We start from the raw sequence: 25,263 nt of genomic DNA on the forward strand, positions 1-25,263 counted from the left end.
CTCTTTTGGCCTTGGACACATCTCTCAAGAACTCAGTTTCCCAGGCTTGTGGGCTGTGGTTGGTTTGAAGTGGGTTTGTGCAGAGTCAGAAGTATACGACAGCACTAACCCTTTTCTGCAGGGTTTCAAAGGGGATTCCCCAGGCTGCATTTCAAAGGGGTATTTCTAAGGTAAAGTCTGTTTTTTGAGCACTGGTCAGGATTTTCAAAGAAGCCTAAGTGAGCTGGGTGCCTAAACTGACACTGCACAGCTATCTGCATAGAGGAATTGCTCCATGCTATTCCCTAGAGCACTGTGCCAAACACCCCCTTCCCAAAATAATTTTAACTCATGTCTTTCTGAACGAGGCTGATGGCATGGCTTTAGTCTTTCACCTACTTTCTTGATTTTCTGGAGGATCCAGGGACGTGGTAACCTGGTTTGCATTTGTACTTGCAGAACGAGCCCACTTTGTGCTTGTCTTCTCGGCAGCGAGAGGTCTGCAGATCCGCGTTGGGGACGATGGAGGGTGCTCGACACATCAGCTCACACAGGGCCTCAGGAAAGGACCACAGCCCGTCCTCCATGCAGGTCAAGTTGCTGTTGTTTCCTGAGAAGAACAGCCAGCAAAGGTGAGAACATTCAGCAGGACTATTTTCTTTTGAAATGTTGTTACACCCATAATATATCAAAAGTCACCCCGGCCGGTTTGACAAATTCAGCCGTGTATGTCCTATGCGTTTTCTCGCTCTAGATGATGTCATTAAATCATTAAGGACTCTGCTTTCAGGTGACAGGCAGGCAGTGCTTATTTCAGGAAATGCTATAGCATAGGGGAAGCCACACGAGCTTTGTCATCTTTTGTATTTCTCTTCCTTATTTTGTTCCTCTCTGAAAGGAAACTTGTTTCATACACCTACCCCCTCCCCTCCAAAGCCATGGCTTTAACAGAGGGTTTGGTGCCATCACATTCTTCATTCTGCTTCTGTGTTATATCTCTTCCCTGAATCTGTCCCTTTTATTTCAATTTGGAGCCTTTTGGAGCAGCATCTGTTAGTATTAGAGTCACTACTCCAACACAATGAGGAGCCATTCTCAGCTGGAGACTCTCAGTCCTTGGGGACTACTGTGATAAATACGATTCATAATACTCATTAGAGACTCATTTTGCTCAGGAAGCTTTCTTGGCCAACACCTCAAAGGTAAAAGGTACAATAGATCTATTTGCCTCTGCTATGACCTACTTGACTTCAGAAGGTTAAGCTAAAAGTAGCCCAGTCTCAGTGTATTTTACATTCTTTGTTATTTTATACCATATGTTGAAAAGGAATAAGCTTTTCCTAAGAAACAAAGCACAGCTATGAGCCACTAACCCTTCAAAAATCCCTAATACTCCATTGAAATCCCCAAGCATTGCTGCAGGAACTCTTCTCAACCCACAAGGCATATTTTCAACAGTGAGCCAACTTCGGAGTTATCCGAAATAATACTGACAAACTGCTAACCCCGGAGCAATGCCATCTCTCTGTCAGGGGAGGAAGAGAGCTGGGGCATGAGGCTGGAATTCAAAGAAGAAGAAAACAAAAGGCTCTGGAGGGCTCAGGAAGGTATGTGGAGGAGCCCTCCTGCCCTGCCCTCTAAGATAAGAGAAGCCGCATTAAATCAGGCCCGGATTTCTCCCTCCCCTCCCCAACTGCAGATGATTGCAGAGGTATTTTGTGCAGAAGGGAGCTCTTTTCTGGAGCACCAGCATGTTCCTCTGCTCTGACTCATGCAGCAGCTCCCAGGCCAGCCCTGGTGATATCATACTCGCCACTGCAAAGCGATAAGCTGTGGCATTACCAACAGTGGCTGTCATGACGTCAGTGATTGAATTAGGCATGAGTCACTCCAATGCTGTTCTCCAGAAGCTTAGTGGCAACATTTATTAGTCATCAGTGATGGCTCTACACCAAACGGTGCCTTTACCTCACAGTTCACAGAGTTTCTGGACAGAAGTGAAGTGATGCTGCTCACCAGAGCTGCACTCCTGACCTGGGGTTGGTTGTCATCCCTGCAGCTACCCCTGCCTGAGTCATCGACTCTTGTTGGGCATGATGAGTATAATTATTTTCACTGCCCACTCAAAAAAAAATTAAAGCACTTTAAATGAAAAAACAGCTTTTGTTGGAGATGGCTGTCTGAGTGCATAAACAGAAAAAGGGAGTTTTTTGTAAAAAAGTAGTCTTAACCTTCTTTAACTACCCTTTGAGTAGTCTTAACTTTCCCTGTGTGTTGGATGCTTATGGCTATCTCACACCAGAATTAAGAAGAATTAAGCAATTTGCTTATTGATGAAGAAATCAACATAGCCTTTCCCTGAAATGAAGAATACTTCCCATGCCTTCCTTTTCTAGGGTTTGCAATGAATCCCAGCAGAAAAGGAGATACCACAGATTATAAAATAAGCTTACACAGTGTTTGTACCTGAGCTGACAACAATAGTTAAATTTACTCCACTGCAAGATGGACAAGTTAATTTGGGTCTAATGTTCCTTCAAATTAACAATGGTATCTTTTCTTGCTTCCTGAGGACCAGATCACAAAGGGAAATGTGCCAGCAAGAAGAAGAGTTGATGGTGCAGAGAAGAGGATGAGGATGTTACCAGAAAAGTAGCAGGGAAGAAGATGGAGGAGGACACGAAAGGAGGCAGCAAGCTTGTTATTTCTAAGAAAAAAAAAAAAAAAGGAAAAAGTAAAGAGTCTCAAACAAGAGGAGAGGAAGGTCTGAGGTAGAGCAAGATGAGTGTGGAAAAGAAAAAGGGTGATGGTTGATTAGGAAAAACAGTGATGGGGATTTGTGCCATTGGGACACAGGGCTTTTCAGTCTTCAGCCCTTACAAATAAATGGAAGAGGTATAGGAGGGAGACAGACAGTGGAAACAGACAAAGCATGGGAAAGAAGATGAGAGAGTTCAATCTGATTTATCCCCATGACTTTTCCATGTTTTGGTTGTATGGAAGCAATATTCCCTGTCATTACTGCCTGGCCAGCCATGATCAAGGAAAGGTCAAAGGAAGGTAATAGAGAGATGCAAAGGAACTTAACTTCTAAAATAAATAAACCTTCCACAGAGTCCCATAATTCTTCATACTTAAAATATCATGAATAATTCTAAACCAACAGCAACAGCAACATGTATTCCTAGGAGCAGACTGTGTTAGCTGTGCCTCTGCCCAGGTCACTGCACAGACACCCCTGATACCTTTCAGAAGAGCAGGAGGTCGGCAGGTGAAGGAGCATTTCTTGCCAAAGGTGGTCCCCTCGCTGCAGTTGAAGGTGGCTGGGTAGACGTGGTACTGGTCTGGGACACCACAGTCCACAGGCTCACATGTCACCTGCTTGTTCCACTTCCCATCCATGCAGGTCATGGTCACGCTGGACTCCATCTGGAAAAACACACACGGCTACAGCCACCACAGCCAGCAAGGGAGAGATCAAAACCATCTCAAGCCTAATAACAGCCATTATTTTGCCTCACAAGTTAAGCAAAACCATGCCTGGTCCCTACCATCATCATTCGGACAGCAGCTACCAAACCAAGCAAGGCTCATAGGAAAGTGTCAAAGCAGGATGTGTTTCTGTCACCTCAGGTGAGATACCAAAGTGCTTCCATATAAAGAGTGGAGCTCTGCAAATAATCCAAACTCCTGTCTGGCCTCCTGAGACAAGCAGGGAACCTGCTGTTCTGCCCTGCAGTTGGAAAGGAGCACAAGCCTGAGCTGCTTGGAGCTGACAGCTGTCCCCCATCGCTGTCACCTTCACGGTGACACAGCCACTCCAAGGGGATCCCCCTGTGCTTCCAAGTAGTCAGACTCACTCTTGGGTTTGAAGTAAAATCCAAGCTGACATGAGCCCCTTCAGGACTCTCTTCTGAGGCTCTCCTGAGAGGTGTCAGTCACCCTTGGATGGGGATCCCAGGGGAAGTGCCTTGGGCCACATCAGCATTGTGTGCAAATACTGACAGCTGCTGCTGTGGCTTCTCTGTCAGAATGCCCCAAAGCTCCACACAAGATCAGGGCCCTGCTGTCCTGACACCCTGGCCCTGAATGCCTGAGAGACAGAGCTTTTCCAGGAGGAATTTGCCATGGACAGGCCCAAGAGAATCCTGCCCATAACTGGCACCTGGAACTTGAGAGGTTGTACAGAGAGTCAGTGCCTGTGCTCTGACTTCCCCAAAGTCACTCTACCATCACAGCTACACAGAAACTACACTTCTGTGGGTCTGAGGAATAATCCAAACTGCACAGCACACTGGAATCCTGGACAAAGGGGCAAAGAAGAAAAAAGGGGAGGGGTAAAGGAGCCACCCATCTAAAGCTAAGACAAATTTACTGGGTGACCGAAGGACAAACAGATGTTGGCAAAGAGAGCTGAGTAAACAACATATCCACTTTCTAATTAGAAATGGAAAATTATTACAAGCTAGAAGTGAAGAATCTAACTCTTCCTCCACACCAGAATAAAGAGAGGGACAGAGGTTAAGAAATGTGAGAAACCCAAACATGAGAAGGGGAAGATGCTGGCGAGGAATCTGACCAAGCCATACAGCAGCACTCCTCTGCCTCCAGGGAATATTTTATTCAGGGCTGGTATGCTCACAGGAGATTTGCACCGCCGACCATTGATCTGGGTTTATAAAAGGAAGGGGAATTTTTCTAGCACACATCAAAGGGACCTGGATTCCCTTTTTGCAAAAACACCCTAATGGTTTCAACAGAAGTTCAGACCTGTCTCCCTTTGATATATGGCTGCATTCAGAATGGAAAAAGCAGTCCCAGAGCTGAGAAACTGGACACTTCCCAAGTGGGCACAAAACCCCTTTTCTAGACCGTGGAGTTTATTTAAACAGGGAGCACTGCTGATGGAAAAAAAATGTCTTTTCTACAAACTCAGAGCAGCACATTCTGGGAAACTCAGAGTGACCAGGTGAAGTGACACTGTGCGTTCTCATTCCCAATCATTTCACTCCCCAGTGGCTGCTAAATTCTGCCTTTGTTGCTTATCAGAATATCTGTACCATTAAAAAGTGTCTATAAACTGTAGGCAGTTGTTGTCCTGAAGATGCCTGTGCTTCCAGGGGGGTTGCAGTGTGATGGCCACAGGAGAAGGGATAATACAGAGTATTCCCATCTTTTACAAACTATCAGCACTCCAGGATGAGCTGCCCCAGCATCCAGCAAAGCTTCCATTTCCCTTTAATAGATGCTATCATCAAATAACACAGCAGCACTGTGGCTGCTGGAACATAAAACATAAACCCAAGGTATTGATGTCAATAAACTCAAGCTAATGATGTCAGGGGCTATCCAAATGTTATGGAAAAGACTTGGGTCTTGCATAGCTTCCTGCTGGATACTGGATCCATGCTGAATGCAAGGAAGCTCTATCAATGATAAGAGATTCAATTCCAGGAATAAAGTTATTAGTGTTGCTGTGATCTGGTTTAGGAGTAAATGAGTGTTCCTACTAGCTGATACTGGCTGCTGAGACACAGTGTGGTGCACGAGGAAGTTTCTCTGCCGACAATGTTACACATCAGATGTACCTCTGCAGAGCACCAAATAGACACTGCAAACTCAGAAACCAGAATATAACACAAGAATTTAAACAGGAGCAATAGCTGTGCGTGACAGTCACACCTTACAAAGAGTGTTTTGCCCAAACTACTACTTGTGAGGATATTTCAGCTGCAGCCATGGCCTTTGTTAGCAGGAAGCTGCAGGACACCAGAGCCTGCTGGAAATGCCACATGCCAGGGATCTCCTCACTTTGGAAGGGATGCCACTCCACAGCCATTCTCCCACTACCCTTTATCCGTGCCCCTATTCTAGATCTTGATGTAAGAAAGATAATAATTAGTGTCTCCACATTTTCACCTCTGGGTTCTTCCCTGTGCTACTTTCCCCACAAAACCCTACCCTAATCCCCTCAGCCCTGTGTGGCTTTTCCTCTTCCTGGCACACTGGGAAGGCCATTCCCATGCAGGGAAGCTGTGCCCATAGGGGTAAGACCCTGGCTTCTCAGCTTTTCCCAGTAATTTGTTCCACGTTTGGCATGATGGAAGCTGAGGTTTTCAAGGTCAGACGTAATAATGGCACATTTTAAAGCATGTCTATCATGTCATCACTTCAAGCAACAGGATCACATGTAATTCTGGAGCAGGGCATAGCAGAGAGCATTCCCTGCAATGGGGACAAATGCTTTGATTGGAAGCACAGAGGACAAACCTGCCACAGGAATTATTGCTGATATCACCCAGCAGCTTTTGGCTTCCCCCTCTTGCAGTGCCACACCTGAAGGTGGAGCTTCACAGCGCTCAGGGACACCTGACCACAATCCTGTCTCTCTCCAGCTCCATGCCACACCCTGGGGGTATTTCTGATGGATTCAGGCCCTGGATCTGGCGCTGGGTCTTAGTGGCAGCATCTGCCTGTGCCTCTGCAGCTCTCCCACCCGGAGCTGAGCAGGCACGTGCCTGTTTCGCCTGTCTGATCTGACAAGGTCACCCGGCTCACAGCAGCCCACACGAAGCACTTGGCTTTCTCATCTGGTTTATTAGCTGTCACTTTGGGCACTTTGTGCTGCTTTGACTGGCATCACAGCAACTGCTTCCCTTCATGTCCTGCCTTCCAAAAGAGGCTTACGCAAGGAGGGAGGGTGGGCAAGGAGGAAAGAGGGGGGAGAGAAAAGGGGCTTCCAAAGATACAGCGTGCAGTGCAGTGAGGAGGATGCAAACTTAAACAAATCTGGTGCCAGAGAGATTTGTTTCTCGGGACTTTTAACAGCCTGGGAGAATTCATGTCTCCTTCCTGCTGCCCAAGATCCCAGCCGGCTCCTTCTTCAAGCGATGCTTCACGTGTGAAGTTTCCTCTCCTTAAAAATGAACAGCTGTGCCCTCCCCTCTAAGTATTCTTCCACTTCTGCCCACTACTGTGCCTCTAATTGAACCCACATGAGCCTCGCTTTCTTTTCCTGGCATGATTGATGATGCCTTTGCACAACATTAGGGAGCTGCTGGGTTTTAAATAACACCTCTTGACCAGAGCAGCAGTGGTGGTAGCTTCAAGGAGAGATGACAACAAGTAACTGAATGAGCAGGGCTTTCAGTGAAGGACAAGGGGGAGGAAAGCAGTGAAAGACAAAGGGGGAAAGAGGGAGAAGAGAAAAGAAGAAAGAGTGATGGAGTTGTCAGGGGGGTGGGAAGAAACTGGGGAGGGAGAATGAAAACATCTCTGAGATCTTCTTTGTGAGAAAGATACATGAAGGACTTTGCTCCATCACTATGCAAACCCCTTTGTTGTTGTTGTTGTTGTTGCTGAAGTCCCTAAATGAGGATGAGAGAGAGCCCAATAGTCAGTAAACAGCTCAGCTTTCTTTCTCTTTTCAAGTAGCAAACAGTTTCTGCTGCACAGTGCTGACGGGTTGTAGGGTTTGGTGATTTTACGGAGTTTTAGCAGAATTTGGGAATGGGAGCTTCTCAGAGAGGGAATGAATGAATGTTTTTGCCTGAAGACTGATTAAAATGGAGGCTTCAGAAGACACAGAGACCAGAAAGTGCAGAAACTGTTAAGAAGATTTTCAAAGACCCTTTAGATGTAAAAGATTGATTTGAAATGTGACTTGTGCCCCTACATCACTGAGGTGCTTTTGAAAATTTCGCTTTTAATTCTCTCTTTGCCCTTTTTTGCCCTGCCTTCCAATGAAATAGGGAAGACAAATGTGGTTCAGATGCTCAAACCAAGGTGTTTCCACTGGTCTGTGGATCACCTTCACCATGGGCCAGTGATGGTCAGTCTGCTCTTTGAGACATCACACCTCAGCTCAGCCTCCTTCCTAACCAAGTGTGTGAAACACCAGTATGGTCAATAATACTTCCTTCCTCCTCTTCCTCAGGCAGCCTCACACACTGACAGTTAAATGAGGAAAAAATAAATATCTCTAGGCCCTCAAATCAATTGAACAAGTGAAATAACTGAATGACAACAGTGAAACAAGGAACTGTTCATGGCAAGGTTCTCCAGCCATGGCAGAAATTCCCTCTGACCACAGACAACAACATGCCTTTCCTCACCCCCAAATGCTTGTGACTGGAAGAGGAGCTGGAAAGCAATTGTGGAAGGAGAACAAAGCAATTTGATATGAGAAATCCAGACCACGTGTTCTGAACTTTCTCAGGTAATTCATTCCTTGCCTACATGTTCCACAAGTTCTAGTTTGAAGCACCTGACACAAAGAAATAAAACAAGATGATAGTGAAAGAAACTGTCTGTTCCTTTTCAGCAGATCTCTGAATCACTCTAATAAAATGTTTAAAGCACGTGTTTAATGTTGCTTAGCTGGTCATGGGTATCTTTAAGATGGTCCACTCCTTCCCTGATTTGAACAGTGAATGCACAGCACTGAGCAAAACAAAGCCATTGGCCTCAGGGGGTTTTATTGGTGGAAAAAGACAACGAAGTGCAATAGCAGAGCAGGGTGAGAGGAAGCGTGTTGTAATAGGCAGTGAATCACGTTAGCAAGGGGTGCTAAAATCCTCTTCTCCTGTCATATGAGTCTGATCAAGGCTCTGAAACCAAACTTCTTCCAGCAAAACCATACCCAGCTGGCTGAGCCTCCCCAAAGGTAATTCTTGCATTTAAATAACACAGGGCTGGTGAAACATGCTCAGGCTGTTTTATTTGGTTTGGGATCCCTGCGTGCTCCATGTACCCCATGTACAGATCCCTTCCAACAATTTCCTGGTTCAGCCATTCAGGCTCGTTTCGAGAACTTGTTTTCTGTTCTGTAAAAATGCTCAGCTGGAGCTGGGGTTCTGGTGCTGATGCCAATTAGGATGGAAGAGGCCCAGCTCGCGGGGTCCTGTATTTGTTTTGTAATTGAGTTGAAAGGGCTGACTCATTCCCCTCCACTCTGTCCCCCCCCTCTGCGAGCTCATGAAGAACACAGTATTTCACAAGTACAGACAGGCTGCTGAGTGCGGCTGCCCCAGCCCCTGGCCCAGATGTGAGGGCTGCCCCAGATGTGAGGGCTGCCCCAGATGTGAGTGTTGACCCCACAGCCACTGAGGAGGTGCTGATGGGGGCAGCCACCCCCACATTGCACCCACAGGGTCTGGCAGCGTTGGAGATGAGGGCACAAAGTGGGGTGTCAGCCCTGCATCCCCCATTCCCCAGCACCCTGCTCCCAGAGCCATGCACCTCACCCACCTTCCCCAGAACAAAGGACCTGCATTTTTTTGATGTTTAAACACATTTTTCCTCAATAATTTTCCTTCACTGCATGAAGACATGCTGCTTTTGTACGACTGGATTATTAATGTGTGGATTAGAGAGGATGGGGAGCACTTCCTGCCCTGCTGAGGGAGGTTTTTGGTGTTTTGTCTGGAAGCAAAAAGGTTTGGGTGCTTTTTCCATCCCCTCCATCCCCTCCATGTCAGGGTGTGGTTGGAAGCAGATGGACTGAAACACTGCAAAGGAGTTAAGGCATTGTTAGCCTCAATCTGAGGACTGAAAATGAGGTATTTTGCCCAGAAATTGGTTGTGCAAAAACACAAACACCCTACTCCCAAAACACCAACCCCACTGTTTGGCTGAGAAGAGCTGGTGAGATCAAAGAAGGACTGAACACAAACTTTTTGGTTTGAAAACTTCTAAATTCGGGGAACATCTGAGCTTTGCTCATTGCCAGTAACTCTTCCTACAGTGTCAAAGGGCTCCTGTTCTGATGACAAGCATTTGGATAAAACCTTGTCCCAAGGCTGAGCTGAGATTTGAGGGTTTAGCCTGAGTTATTTCTCAACTTCTCCACATCTGCTTGCTCATTGTGCATCACAAAAACCACCCCCAGCAGGACAAACCTGGCTCTTGACGAGGTCATCATCTCTGTGGATTTGCAGGATGTAGCCAGTCCTGCAGCTCACGTTGCACTGAGCCCCGTTGTCCCAGCCAGTGCCACCAGTGCAGTTCAGCACTGCATTCTCGATCTCCAGCCGCTGGCAGTCGGTGGCTTCACACGAGTAGTGGACACAGCTGGGAGGGAGACAAGGAGAGGTGGTGTTGTTTGTTATTTGATTATTTCAATCCGTTCCACAAGAGCAGTGTCTGACTGACAGACTCTTTGCTCAGAGAGTACTGAGCTCAGCTAGGGAAAGGCTCCACATGTGTGTCCTGAAGGACAGGGGCAGTGGGCACAGCGATGAAAATGGCAGCAAATTACAGGGCTTGCAGCAAAAGGGAAGAGCCTGCCAATTCTGCAGAACTACCTTTTGTTCTGCAATATTTAGCTACACTATGATCTTCCTGCTGCTGACCAATGTCCCTTTATCATCCATCCATCCATCCATCCATCCATCATCCACCCACCCACCCATCCATGCCTCCTGTGAAAGCACTCTCCCTCCAAGAGCAGTCCTCATGCCCCATCCAATTTTAAATGTGCTGAATCCAGGAGTGCTGATATTGGCAGTGATAAGTTTGAGGAGGGGTTTCTGCGATAGACACTCTTATCTTCAAGAAGCTCGATTGAAATCATCACATTCATTTTATTCCACTTCACAAGGAGCACCAAACATCAGCTGTGTAGCTGTGTTGATAAGCTCTTATCAAGCTCAGCAGCATGCTGGCGTTTCAGATCTCTCCAGTTGCTGTCCTGCCATCCATGAAATCTTTCCCCGGATGGAAACTGCCTGTTCTTCCTCTGGAAAATTATTGTAACATGTAGCACAAGTTGCAAAAAGAGATTTTTGTTTAATTTTTATACACACAGAGGAGTCTGGTTGACACAAAATCTTGCACCATCTCTGATGACCTGAGTCAAACATTACAGCACATGTTCAAATGTGAGTATGGGGTAGTCCCTCAACAAAACAGAAATGAAAATGTTGAGGGTCTTAAAGCATAAGGGGAGATTTAGACTAGAGAGAATGAAGAAATATTTTTACAGTGAGGCTGGTAAAACACTGGCAGAGGTTGCCCAGAGAAGCTGTGGATGCTCCATCCCTGGAAACATTCAAGGCCAGGTTGGAAGAAGCTCTGAGCAACCAGACCTCATTAAAGATGTCCCTGTTTACTGCAGATGACCTCTCCAACCCAAACCATTCCATGATTCTATGTGCAAAGACTTTTCCTGGATTAAATATGAAATTTCTGGGTTAAGGACCCCTACAAGGTGATGTGTCTCTGTTGAAATTGAAAATTAATTTCATTGTCATACAGTTAAATTAGTTCTGAGGAGGGAAAACATTGACTTATTTCACCATCTGCTTGGGTAGGGAGGAACCTGAAACAGAAAATTACAGAAAGAAGGGAAAGCAATGCACCAATACACATATTTTGAAATGGGTTACAAGCTAGCTATTCCTGCCTCCTCGAAAAAAGGGTTAACAACCACCAAAGCCCTGTTCAGCTTAGTAAGCCCTGACTTAGCATGTAGGTGGTGTTTTGCTGTGTTCAAAGCACTGTGCAGACATTATCTAATTAATTTTCATGACACCCCTGCGAGACACCTGGGCTGGAATTGTTATCCCCATGTTACTGATAGAGAAGCACATCTGCACATGTCTCTACTGAGCTCTAGATCAGATTAAATGACAGTATTTATGTACCTGCACAACTCATTTCACTGTCCCAGACTAGTGCTATATGGGAAGTGCCCACTGCTTGTAATTTAGGGTTTCTTGTTCAGTGCTGGCCCTTCCCTGGAGTGTGATGAGCCATAAACAATTTCTACATTCAGAGATATCTTATTTCCTCATGGTGCACAAAGCATTGCTGCTGACAGGGCTGAGGAAGGTGAATTCCACCTCTGTGTTGGCCAACTCCATACCCCTGTTCATCATCACAACTCTGATGTTCATCACTTCTGCATAATGGGTGATCCTTTGCCAGATCTGGCCCATCCAGGGTGATTCTGCCTTCAGGAGGATCCCCACCCACTCAACCAAGGATTTCACATGTTTTCCAGTTGCTGCATCTCACAGCCTGAGATAGAGATTTAAACTGCCATGGGTTTCTCTCTGTAATGATGGATAAGGCTGTGGGTGAAGCAACAGCAGAACAAGTGGGCAGCACATGCATGTGCCCAGGTGGTCATGACTGAAGAGAAACGAGGTGAGGAGACAAATGCCCAACAGGAATCAGCCAGGGGTGTGAACCACAGGCTTTACACACTCCTTCACACACCATGAGCCTCACACCATGCAGCTCCCCCAGCAGAGCAGAACCTTACCAACCTCCTCCTTACCCTACTAACCTCAATGCCCTGCTGGCTGAGCAAATCCTCAGTTGCCATCAGCCAGAATATCTGAAGCTGGATGTGGAGTGAGAGTGCAAATGATGAAGGTTTTGTTGAACCCTCTGTTATCTGGCCCAATCACTCTGGCCCATGAGGGCCACGAGGGTCAACTCTCACTTTTCCCCCCTTCATTTCTGCAGCACGAGTGTCTCCTGTGCCAGGGCTGCAGTGCTGAGGAAGTTGACTCACTGGGGAAAAAAGGGAGCCCTATTGCCAAGCCACTCTCAGAAGCACAGATTGCAAACCTCGACTGCCCGTTGCAAAACTCCCTCAAAATCTGAAAAACCTTCTTCCACTAAAGTTGGAAAAATAAAATAATAGCAGGCTGATTTAATTGAATACTTCTGTGAGTTAATATAACACTGAATTCAGCCTTGAATAGCTTCAGAGAGAAGGATGAGCCCAAGAAAACCCCTGCAATTTGCACAGAGGGAAATCTGAAGCAACGTCACCGCAGCCAGTGGCATCGCTTTTCATTTCCAGCAATGTAAAGGAGAAAAAGAATCTGGTTTCTGGAGTTCAGATCAGGACACCAGATGAGCAAGCTGGGCTTAGAAGTCCTACAGAACTGAAACGCCACAGACAAAGGCATTAAGAAACACTTATTGTGATGTTCTTCTTTCTGTTTACAAGTCCCCTTGTGGTCTTCTGAAATGGCCAGGGAACATTTTTAGCCACCCCCTCCAGGCTCCAGATTATGCCTCGGTTAGCAGATCATCTGGGCAGCTCTCTCTGTCTGTAACTCTATATGAATGACTTCAGTGACAAACAATACAACCATTCACTTTTTGTAAAAAAACAACCACTGCCACCAAATGTTTCTAATTTAAATATTTCTGGTTCTCTAGCTACTGGTTCCAATTTGGTATCAGCTACTGTCAGCCATAAATCCCAATGAATTTTGAAGTCACGATCCTGAATTGAGCTCTGCAAACGCAGAATTAAGAAGAAGAAATTAATATCTCCAAGTAGGAAGTTTAGACAAAGAACACATCACATCCATTTGTGGATTACAGAAGCTCTTGCATGGGTACTGCCATTTAGCAGTGGTCAATCATCACATGTTCCAGAAAATGTGCATTCCTCAGGAAAGAAACAATATAAGAGTATCTGAGTGTGAAATCACTTCAGCTTTAACTCATGTTGATTCCTGGCATGGGACAGTTTATCCCATTTTCTTGCAGTCAAAATCGGGTGATTTCATCAAAAGCGCCTATTTCAAACTATCCCTGGTCTATCCTAACTCGCCAAATTCCTCACCGAAGTATGAAGTGATCTGGAGCAAAGCTACCCAAGGGACCCAAGGACCACTTTAACAATTTACTTGAACAAGTGTCGGTGCCTGGGATATTCCCTGACAAGTGTTTATTTTACTAGGTCCCCTTCAGGACTGACTTGTTCCTTTTCTTGCCCTGGCAGTGTACAATTTCCTAAAACAACATCTTCACGCCGAGGTGAGTGCAAGGAGCAGTGGATTTCTTGCACACATTCCATTGCATGTTCAAAACAGATCAAGGCAGACTGTTCCAATGATGTAGAAAGCCCTAAGCTGAGTTAGCTTCACATGTAGGCTGAAGTTCTGAGCCAGTTCTTACTTTATTCAAATCCATTCTGCCCATCCCTAATCTAAATGAGCTCAGTCATTAGGCTCTAAATCTGTATTTCTCTGTGCCAATATTGGCCCCAATTCAGCAAGGCACTTAAATATGTGCTTAACTTCAAAAGCACAGTTAAGTCCCACTGATAGATTTGACTACGGGGGGATGTAAGCAAATAGCTCAGGGCTTTGCTAAACTGGGGCCTTAGTGACACAATCCTAGTAACATTTGTATTTTAACATGTTTATAGAAAATTATAACAATTAAGTGGAGCTCTTCCTTCCTCACATAAAAACAATCCAGGACTTCCTCTTTTGAAAAGCTTACAGCAGCCAAACTTTCTTTTCCTAACCCTGAGGTCAAGCACTTTTCCAAGAACTCATCTTAACATGGTGCCTTAATTATTTGTTTCCTTCTTGATGGCTCTGATATGTATCTAAAAGCTCAGGTGAGCCTAAAAGCTCATGGTGGGCACTTTTTAGGACAAGGGCATAGAAAAACCTCCCTTTTCCACAGTCTGGGACAGCCTGGGCTGCAGATCTAAAAAGCAATTTGGTTTTGTCCTATGCTACCACACACAAAACTCACAGATGTTAGCTTTCTGGGGTTTTTTTCCAACAAATTTATCCATGCAATGGGTTTGTGTTCTCCTCTTTACAGGTTCCTCTAAAGGCAAGAACAGGTTCTCCCTCTGTAATCCAAACATATATGCAGCATTTGGAAAAGCAGAGCCACATTCCTTGCTGCAGAAATAAATAAATAAATAAATAAATAAATAAATAAATAAATAACTGAAAAGGTGGCAATGAATTTGTCTTCTCCAGTCTTCAGCTAAATCCCATTGCCTCCTTGTGTGAACACAAAATCTGGAACATCTACCCAGATCCATGGGGCTGGATGGGGACTGGTGAACCTGTGCTGACTGTGCCACAGGAAGAAGGACCAAGCCCTTTCTTTAAAAGGTGTTTGTCTTCAAATCTGGTCCATGAGAGCAACCACACGAGGGGTGTCACCTATGGTCCCTTCAGTGGTGTCACCTCAGGACCGCCGGGTTTCACCCTGACAGCGATCACAGCAAACCCCTGCTTCAAACTGAAAGGGCCAAAATGCAGCTCAACCAGAGCTTTACAGAAAACCCTTGCTCCAACCCAAGGTAAGCCATGGGGAAAGGAGCCAGCATGTCCCCCTCACTGTCCCCACCACTGGCAGGGCAAGCTGTCCCTGGGGACAGGCTCTGCCTCCAGCCTGCCTGCACCTCGTGGTGTGAGCTGTTCCTGCCAGTGGGGTCCATATTGAACCCATAAAGCTCTCAAAGCCCCATCACCCTGCCAGCTTGGAAGTGGGACTGTGTCTCTGGGACTGTGCTCCAGCAGCCCCACAGGTCCCCCTGCCAGAGCCTGTCCAGGCAAACAAAGAAAACCCATCGCCTTCCACTTTAATAAAAGCCAAATGATGCTGTTTGCCAATTACCAAAACGGGGCGAAGGTTAAAAACCCATTGAATTATAACACGTGTCACGGACCAAAGCTTCTATGATTAACAGTTCTGTGAGAAATTCATTAATTTCACCCGAAGCAAGCTGACAGAGATTGTGCTTAATGACAGAATGCAGGGCAGGGGAAAGGCAGCCGAACTGGGAAAGAGAAAGCTGCATTAATTCACATCAAAAAGAGACGAGGAAACCCTTTTTTCCCCCTTACAGAAAGGAAAAAAATAACCAGAGTTATAAAGAGCGGTTGCATTTGTTCTGCTGCTGAAGATTTATCTTCATCATTTCTTGTTGGGGAAGCTGACAGCAGGAGAGAACAAGACAAAGAGAAGAGCTGCAGTGGGCTACGAATCCCTGGGGCTTGTTTGGGGCAGCAAAGGCTCAAAAGGAACTTCTCCAGGAGGCCAAAGCAGGTGATGGTGTGGTGGCCAGGGGTCATTCTTGGCCTACAGTGTCAAACACCCAGATGTGCACCTTATGAAGGGAAAGAAACCCGAAATCTCCCCTGCAGAAGCAATTTTGAAGCCGTAGCAGTGAGGCTGTGCCAAGGTCTAACCAAACAAAGCAAAGGAAAATCTTTTTGCTACATATAGAAAGCACAAGGTGGTGACAATGTGGGGCAAGAAGACTGGAGAGCTGTGAGCAGCCAGGGGGGACTTGTCCTCAGTACAATCACAGTTGATGGTGGATTAGAAAGATGGAAACTTCTGAAATTCACAATGCTGACAGCTGAATTGAGGTGTCCTGGGCTTTCCTGCCTGCAGTTTCTAGGAGAGGAGCAGTGGCACCAGGAGGGATGGAGGAGGGGACAGGTCTGGTGACCACAGCAGGGAAATGCCACCAAGGAAAAGCAGAACCTCCCACAAACTGCCTTGCCAGGGATGAGTGACCCCCAGCTGATGTTCCCTACACAGTGAAAAAGACAAAAACCTGATTTTTGAGGAACCACTGACAAAGGCAGCTCCAGCACACCAGGTCTTCTTGCTGCTCGAGTGACTGCAGGGTGGAAATTACACCTCTGCTTCTGCACACCCAATTTCACCGACACAGGAAATAGTAAAAGTATAATAATTTGAGCCATAAAGAGCAAGAGAAGAACTAACCGGGACATTATATCTGGTCTAAGGATGGAGTGTGAAAATAAAGAGTGTCATTTTTACAGCACATCTCCAGCAGTGAGGTAAACTTCTGCTGAAAACAAACAAAAAAAAAAAAAAAAGAGCCTGTAGTCACTGGCAGCAAAAAAAAACAGCTGGAAGAATACAACTGGAAAAGTACAGAGAAGGAATTTTCAAGCTCTTTATAAATGTCTTCAGGAGGATGGAATGGATTTTCAAAACAACTTATGATGACTGAGGACAGCTACCTATAAAGTTCAATGGGACTTTTAGATTTAAACTCATTTTTCTCTAAAATATTAACTTTAATACATATTTTAAGAAAGAAGAGTGAGTGCATGTTTTATTTTCAGTCATTAAGTTGTCACTAGCCCATGGGAGGGATCCATTTGCCCTCAAAATAAAAACTGTGTTAACTTTTAAGGGACAATACATTTCTTTTCCCTCACAATTTTAAAATCTGCACCCTTGCCTAGAAATATCTGTATCTGGCTATAAATCCTGTCCAAGCAAAATAATTCTCCTTGAAAGAGAAAAATAATACCCCTTGTTGAGAGAAGCCAAAAAGCAGGCAAAAATATCCATGTGGACGTAAGGAAAATGAAAGTGGTAAAATTGGTGCTTACACACAGGAAGGCAAGTCCCTTTAAAATTTAAATAAATACTTTAAAAATCATATTAGGCAAATGTGGGGAAGTAGGAGACTGGAAAGATGGGCAGTGTGGAACTGACACTCCAAGGGAGTCTAATGGGCAAACTGTGAGCAGGGGAAGCAGAAATCCACATCCAGAAGTCATTTTTAAAATCTATCTTTCTATGTTCTTCCTGGACTGGGTAAAATAACCAATGGAAAAGTCAGCAGGTGACAGCAAAGGTGTCACCTATTTCCTGGCTGAGCAACTTAATGCACATCTTCTCTACAGCAATACCTGAATTGCTTGGGTATTTTGCACAGAAGAAAACAGATCTGGTCACCCCGAATGATCCCATCCCGAGGCAAACTGGGGACTCTCCTCTGCAGCATTGTCATCAATGGAAAAAAATTCCACTGATTTCAACTGCCTTTGGATCAGGGCTTCACTTCAGAGAGTTTCTGGTTCCCTGACAGACGTGAGAGACTTTATGATCAAATCCAGTGCTGGAACCTGCAGGACCTAAAATGTTACTTTGAACGAGTGAGGCTTGGATGGAAGTTTTTGAGAGCAAAGGGCTGAGAGGGTTCAGTGCATCCCAAAACCAAAACAATGCCAAAAAAATGAGAAGAAAAATAAGAGGCAAAAGGCGGGTGATTCTTCCCCCATGAGATTGCTACAGGTTGGATTGCTGGGCTGCAGAGGCTCACAGAAGCTTTGCCTAAGGGGAATGCATTTTTTATTAAGGAAATAACTTTCTAATCGCAGAGCACTTCTAATTCCATAAGTGAACAAATGGTTCAATTCCTACTGAAAACTTGAGAGGGCAGCGGAATGTGGCCCTGTGTCTCTGAGCTCCTGAGCTCCCTGTTGCTTCTCACCATCTCCTTCCACTGGGGCTTTCTCACTTTTTTTCTGTCCTGCTCCTGCGCTGGGATTTGGCCACACTTCCACCACCAGACTTCTCATCTGAAACTTGATCCTGCTGTCTTTGGGCCTCTGAATTTATACAACCTATTGCACAGAATGATCAGACGCCTTGAATCTAGGTCAGAACACACTGACTGGATTGATTTAGCTGTAGATATGCTCCTTTTTTTAAATTTTATTTTATTTTCCCTCCCCTCTCCCCCTTCTCACCCTCCCGCCTTTCCTGGAATAAAAGCAGGTCCTAAAAACAAGCCAGAACATTATCAAAAAACCTGACAGCTTGCTTAGGAGGCTGAGCAGAGGTTTGCTGGGATATGCAACTTGTTTTACTATTGCTGCCGCTATGGTATAACAACTGCTCACAACTTTGAATTCACAAAGGAAGAAAAAAAAAAATTATTCTTTCAGGGGTTTTGCTAAATTCTCCCCTCTTCTTTTCACTGCCTCGCTGAAAGGATCCATGAAGCTGCCGCACCAGAGGCCATGAAAGGTCACAATCTCAGTGGGATGCTGTAAAGCAGAGACTGAGAGGGGTTGGTGGTGATCTATTGATGTGTCTGTAATAACAACAAGAATAAAACGGTAGCCATAAACCTTTCATCCTGGGGGGTCCCACAGAGCTTTTCAGACCGGGGGCTGAATCCAGAGAGGTGCTGAGGAGCCCTGTCCAGCCATAAAAGCACTGCAGATGCTGATGGCCATGGCCCTGCAGCCCAGAGCTGAGCATCTGGCAGGATTCAGCCCCTCCAGGGCACAGACATCACTTTGTGTCCATGCAGTGCCTTCCCTGGGAGGTCCCTGTGGCACTTTGGTGGCACAAAGCAGCTCGGGTTGAACTGGTGTGAGAGTGGCGAAAGCAGAGCCGGGCTGGGGAATGTGTGTGCAGCAAACTGGCCCCAATTCCAGGCTGGGCATTAAGGAGGGAGGAGAAAGGAAGAGGAAATAATTCACTAACAGCATCCCATGCGGGTTAAATGTCCCATCCATCCTGATCAATGAGAACACTGCCGGTTTTTTCCCCGTGACACAAAGGGGTCAGCAGGGTTCAGCTGCTGTGCCCCTCCTGCCTCCTCCCCAGCCCGGCTGGCGCTGGGGGTGGTGGCTGAGAGGCAGAGGGAAGCGGGGCTGACACGCTCACCTCTGCTCCGCGGGGCTGTAGGTCTGTCCTCGCTGGCAGCTGCTGATGGTGATGGGGTCGAAGTTGTGGAAGGAACGCAGGGCCACCCCGGAGATGGCCACAAACTGGGAGCTGAAGCTAATGAGGACAGCCTGGGTGTGATAAAAAGGGTGACTGAGGTCATGGATGACGGGGATAATCAGGGGATTGTTCCTGCAGCTCAGGACGTGGACACCTGCCAGAGGAGAGACAAGATCAGAGGAAGGGTCAGGCTTAACACAATTGCTTCCCGAAGCCGTGGGCACTTCAGAGGCATTTCACCCGGAGGAATGGCCCTATAGAGCTGAAAAGTTATGGTAAGCTGCCTGGAGGGGCTTCCCAAATCGCTCCGGAGAGCTTAGCAGAGAAGCAGATCCCTCCAGACAGCTGAAGAAAGGCTGCCATTCTCTCTGTGAGCACGGCAGGCCCTGGGAGCTGCTTCTTTAGACCACAGCTACGTTTCTATTGTGCTCTGGTAAATCAGGAGCAAGCAGCACGGGGGAAGCGGAGTCACACTATTGTAAAACGGGTCCTGGAGGACAGTTGGAGCCTTTATAGGCAGCATCAAACGGGGCCGGCAGGCTGGGGGGCTTTGTGCACTGGGGCCAGGGCAAAACAGGCTCGTTTGGAGCTGTGCATGTCATTAGCACTCAGTGCAAAACTTGTTTGCATCAATTCTCCGCTAAATGTGCCCAGATTTGAATTTTTCCTGATAGTTTTAGGCCTTAGGGTATGTTGTTTTTTGCTAAAAAGGGCAAGTTTGGTCCTGGAGATGGAAATAAGGGCAATGTAGCTGCTGAGGATTTTACAGGTGATCTCACTCGAGAAGAATAGAATTGTGTCTTGGGGAAATAAAAGCATCTCAAGGTTGAGGTGCACAGAAACACCAGAGAGGTGGCAAGGAGATTTCTTAATCCCTTTTCTCCAGCGGAGAAGGCACTCAGTGACAGCTGGGGAGAGATTCCCACCTTCAGGTAGAAGCAACCCGAATTCAAATGGTCCAAACCTATCTCAGGGGTAAGGCAGAGGACAGACAGCTGTCGGCTGCCCTCAAAATTCATTAATTGGGATTCATGGCCTGCTGGCTGCCTGCAAGGCTCTGCCTCCACAGCTCCATGGCATCACTCCGAGGATCAGCTTGGCTCCAGATCCATTTGCTCCACTGGAGCTCCCCCAGCAATGGCTTTGGCCCAGGCCCCTTGGCTACTCTGATACACTTACAAATTTGAGAATAAAATAAATTCTATTTGCATGTTTAACTGGCTCAGGGATTTCTGCTATTATTTTTTTCCCCCAGTTCGGATTTCTTGACTCAAAAGGGAAGGAATAAAAAGGCTTTCATTTTTCTCCTTAGAAAGTGATTTCCTGTGAATTAAGACATGCTCTTTAAACATCTATCTCCCACCCTCTACTTAAAAAAAAATCTTCCTGTAATAAAAAAAAATAAAAAAATAAAAAAGCAAACCTCTTTTTGTTTTGGTCTTCACCTGACCCTGAAATAACCTCCCTGTCTACTTGCCTCCCACAGGTCTTTTGATATCAGCTTCTTGTGGAACGGTGCACGTTTCTCACTTACAAACAGGTGCAGTTAATACTCAAAATCCCGGGTTCCCAAATTCCTTGGAAGTTTCTGCCTTCTCTGATGGAAAGCCAAGAAAGACCTTATGGTATGAGGCTGTTTATTCACTTCCATTTCATTCCTTGCACTCAGGTGGTGTCCACAACAGAACAGACCTTCAGAGCTTGGCTGTTTCTGATCCTGACCAGGTAAGTGGGGTCTGGACAAGTCAGGGTTATTGAATTCCCCTGCCTTAACTCATGCAGAAGGTACAGGTGCCCCTGGGGTCAGTCAGAGCTGTCTCAGGACCAGCTCTGTTTCTGTAGCTCTGCACCCTTCAATTTGATGCTCAGCAGCTGAACCCTGCTGTCTATAGCTCTGAACCAACAGCACTGAGGTGTTTGGCATCCCAACCTCTTCATCCCCTACCAGGACTTAGAAGAAGCTTCACATTATTTTCTGGGAGTCCACTTGCTCTGATCAAGGTGGAAAACTGCATGTCTGGATTATGTTTTGCTCAGTGCAGTGTCTTTAGCACATGGAGGACTGATCAAGCTTTAAGTTATTGCTGCTTTGTTTTGGATGCACTTGTAGTTTGCCACTGATTTTTGCTTAAGGCTCCCTGAGTGTCTCAGTCAGTCCTGCACCCAGTGCATGCCAACATTTCCATCTCAGCTGCAGCTTCCAGCTTGCCATGGTGATGGTTCAAACACATGAAATACAATATCCAGGAAAAGGACTTCATGTCACTGTCAGAACTCAGACAGAACAGCAATGGGGAGCCCTGCCTGAGTGAGAAGTGCTGGGGAGCCTACCTACACCTCTGCTCTGCTCCAGGCAGCCTCTTCTGAAAGGTCAAAGGGGCTTTTCCATGATGAAAGCAGCATTTCAGCTGGGAGGAAGTCCAAACATCAGGCTGAGCCATGCCAAACCCGTGTTGCAACTTCATTGAAGATTTCAAAACCTAACCCTCAGTTTCCTCTTTGCTCCTCTTTCTTGTTCTGTTGCTCTCCCAGTCTGTCTGCCTGTCCCTATAAAATGTCACATTAAGTATTGCTGGCATGCTTGTGTCTCCAGCATTTATTTCTCAGGGGGATAGAGCTATGTGCCACTGTTTTGCAAAAGGAGGGTAAGATTAATCCAAGGGCTCTGGCAAACTGGGAGCCATGCTGACTCAACCTGCACAACTTGCTACCAATTTCAGTTTGTTCTTGGACTACAGACACCACACATATTTCCTTTTTTTTTTCCTCCACACTCCACCAAATTCTGTTTTATCCTGCATGCTCATCCAACACCTGTCCCTGTGTGTGTCCCTTATTCTTGTCACTAGTAAGAAGGTCATTTGAGTTTCAGCTTGTTAAAATCAAAAAGTTATGGTAAAATAGAAATTTGGGGGATGGGAGTTATGTTTCCTTACCAGCTGCTCTTGAGGTGACCTGGCCAGCTTTCTTCCCAGTGAGAAAAAGGCTGAGAACATCTGGAAAGGGATTATGCAAGTCCTACCCTGACACAGAGTTGGGAGCTAGGGAGAGCTCCTTGGTCCTGGAGCTAAAACACAGCCTGGATCAATTCACCAGACACAACTTCCCCAGTTCAGGGCCCAGAGCCAAGGGGAGAACAAAACTGGTCTATCCTGGCACTCCAGCACGAGTGCAGGTCCTGCCTCTGTCAGGAACACCTTGGGGCCATGCCAGGAGCCTGGCAGGGCCCTGGGGTGGCATCTTCACCACATGAAATACTTCACCTGAGGAATGCTGGCCACTGAATAGCTCTGGAGACCTCCCTGTGAGCGGGACTAGAGATCAGCCAGCACACCCTGTGAAACAGAAGCCTTTGCTAGTGCAGTTCCCTCACTCCCTGCTGCTAGGGGTTCATCTGTAGCACCATCAGTGTCTCTCCAGGGCAGTGCTGGGAGTGAAGTGTTGAGATAGTGCTGATTTTAGAGACTGAGGAGGAGCTAATCACTTCTGATCACGTAGCGAACAGCTATGAAATAATGTCTGTACAAAATAATGCATCATTTTCAACAAACTCTAGTGAGACTCAGGGCTTGGAGCATTGAGAAAGCTCCTTATTTTTGTGTAATTCTGAAAAAAACTGAGCAGGAGTACTGCTGAATGGGGGCATCACCAGATTAAGCAAGCAATAAAGAGGGAGTTTAATAAAATCCAGTCTTACCAAGGTCGTGGCTTTGCTCTTTGGTGTCAAACAGCTGCACACCGATGGTCTCCTGCTTCTGGTCCAGGTAATAGGTCCCATCAGTGACCAAGTGAACTAGGACTGCTGCAGCCACCATAGGCTGGGAAAAATAAGCCTGGGAAAACAAAAACCCCACAAAGCCTGAGGTGGAGAGCTGTGGTGGGCTTTAAAAAATCCCCAGGAGTCAGTCCAGGACTTTTAAAAGAAGAATTCCCATCCCAGGTCACACAGAAATCTTCTCTTCCAATCTCTCCTACACAAACTAGATAAGCTCAAGTCAAAAAGCCCTGAAGCTGAACCCTCTCAGAAATTCAATAGCCTTGTCACACACGAGGGGACTTCATTACTGACTCTTTAGACAGTGCTCAAAGGCATTGTTTTGCTCTTTTGCTCTAAACACACTTCAGAAAGGAGCAGCTTGGGCCTGGGAAGGCTTTCCCACAATATTTTGCCTGCTGGAGAAACTTTGTAGAGACAGCAAGAAGGAAACTTCTGAAGGATGTGTGCACTTCCTACCTTCAGCCAGAAAATGGTCTGTGTCATGTGGGAATACTGGAAGTTGGCTGTGCAGGGGTACCAGGCATACTGGGAGACACCATCGTTCAGGTCAATCACCTTGGTTCGGCACATCTGGAAAAAAGAAACACCAAAATTGATGTAGACAACAGCAAGGAAGGACTGTGACTGCCTAAAGTGGGGAAACAGAGTCCAGGTGTGCTGCTAGGATAAAGTAATGCACAATAACAATGCTTGTAAGTACCCTGAGATTGTTCAAAAGTCAGGTCTTCCAGCTCAGTAAGAAATACTGAAACATGAAGAGGAGCTGAAGGCTCACAGCAGCTGGGTGGCAGCCAACAATCTCCTCTGGATTTGGTACCAGGTCTTGGACAGCATTTAGAATAACTTTGCTCCCACCCAAGCAGACCAGGACTCTTCCCACTGGAGTCCAAGTGAGGATCACATCTGAACATCCCAGCTCAGACAGTCTGGAGGCACCTCCAGCAGTGCCCTATTTAAACCTGATGTCACTGTGACCCCAGGGGAGCCACAGGTGGCCCTGGAAACTTGGAACCACCTGCGGCCAGGAAAGTCCTGCCTCTCCAACCCAGTTTAGGCAAACTGGTTTCCTCTTTCACCAGCCAGTTCTGCAGGTGGAATCACCTTCTCCCTACTCCTGATGCCTTTCCCTGGCAGGCAGCAGTGAGATTGGAGGCAAACTGCTCCCTTCAGTAAAGAAGTAGATGAATCCCAAGTGCTGTCATGGATGAAAAGCTCAAAAAAATGCCAAAATGTAAGTACCAGAGAGCCTTGGAGTGCCATCAGGATGTCAGATGTGAAAATGAAGCTGCAAGAAATGGTAGGATTTACCCTGAAATTTACCCAGAATTTACACTGCCCAGTGAAGCTGCAAATAGAAACAAAACAGAAAATAGAAACATGCAGGACCACAGCCTTCACCTTCCCAGCAAACAGGAGAAAGGAAATGTCCACCAAGGAAAAAGTAACTACTGCATTAGAAGGATACTTATAGCTGAGGCTCCTGGAGCATCTGAAAGGTACCTGTTGGATTCACACCCCTTTGATGAACTCTCTGTCATTACCACAGAAACAGAGGGCATTCCTTGTGCTGATGTGCTGTCAGTAAAGCTGTTCCCATCAGCAATCTGATTATTAAACCAAAAAGAAAACCCTGGAGTGAAACAAGGGAATTAACAGAGATGCTTTTGGCCATTCAAAATCCTATGCCCACTCAATAATTCTGCATGGAAATGCCCTCTTGGTCGCGGCAGGCAAAGTCTGGGCACTGCAAAGAGAGCCTGGGATGCCTGGAAATGAGAAACCAGATTGGCTAAAAGTGAGGTAATCCCCTTCAAAATCCGAGTCCCTCAAGATCCAGCACAGAGGAATCTATGGGCAAAACATAAATCAGCTTTAATGGGCTGGAAGAAGATTTTTAGTTTATTTATTTTTTGAAACAACTGGGACCAAGCTTCATTGAGGCTAGCCAGTGGATAGTGTTACATTTTACAGCAGAGCAAGGCTTTACATAAACTATCTTTGGCATTTGAAATCCAGGCCAGCAATTCGACATGTACCGTTTCGCAACTCTCCCTTCTTGCGTTTTCAGCAGCCTGTCTCTTGTTGGGAGCATGGTTTTTATTTTAATACCTCTCCAGCCAGGGAATTTATCTTACCCACATCTGCAATTTATATGGTCAGAGAGCTCTCTGACATGAACAAAGGTCTCATTACTTTTGTATGATTTT

General features: G+C 46.2%; 1 protein-coding gene across 2 annotated transcripts in view; it reads right to left on the reverse strand.

The window, feature by feature from the left end:
• PAPPA (pappalysin 1) overlaps positions 1–25,263 on the reverse strand; it is a 179,033-nt gene that overhangs the window by 34,373 nt on the left and 119,397 nt on the right. For both annotated transcript variants that reach the window (XM_085077215.1, XM_085077217.1), the window contains exons 11-16: positions 23,513–23,626; positions 22,976–23,111; positions 19,219–19,432; positions 9,879–10,050; positions 3,225–3,408; positions 379–589 (exon numbers count right to left, since the gene is read on the reverse strand). In XM_085077215.1, coding sequence (XP_084933341.1) covers positions 379–589; positions 3,225–3,408; positions 9,879–10,050; positions 19,219–19,432; positions 22,976–23,111; positions 23,513–23,626 — 1,031 coding nt within the window. The remainder of the gene's footprint in view (positions 1–378; positions 590–3,224; positions 3,409–9,878; positions 10,051–19,218; positions 19,433–22,975; positions 23,112–23,512; positions 23,627–25,263) is intronic.

The sequence above is a fragment of the Lichenostomus cassidix genome, chromosome 17, assembly GCF_008360975.1.
Source record: "Lichenostomus cassidix isolate B80296 chromosome 17, HeHo_3.0, whole genome shotgun sequence".
Lineage (NCBI taxonomy): Eukaryota > Metazoa > Chordata > Aves > Passeriformes > Meliphagidae > Lichenostomus > Lichenostomus cassidix.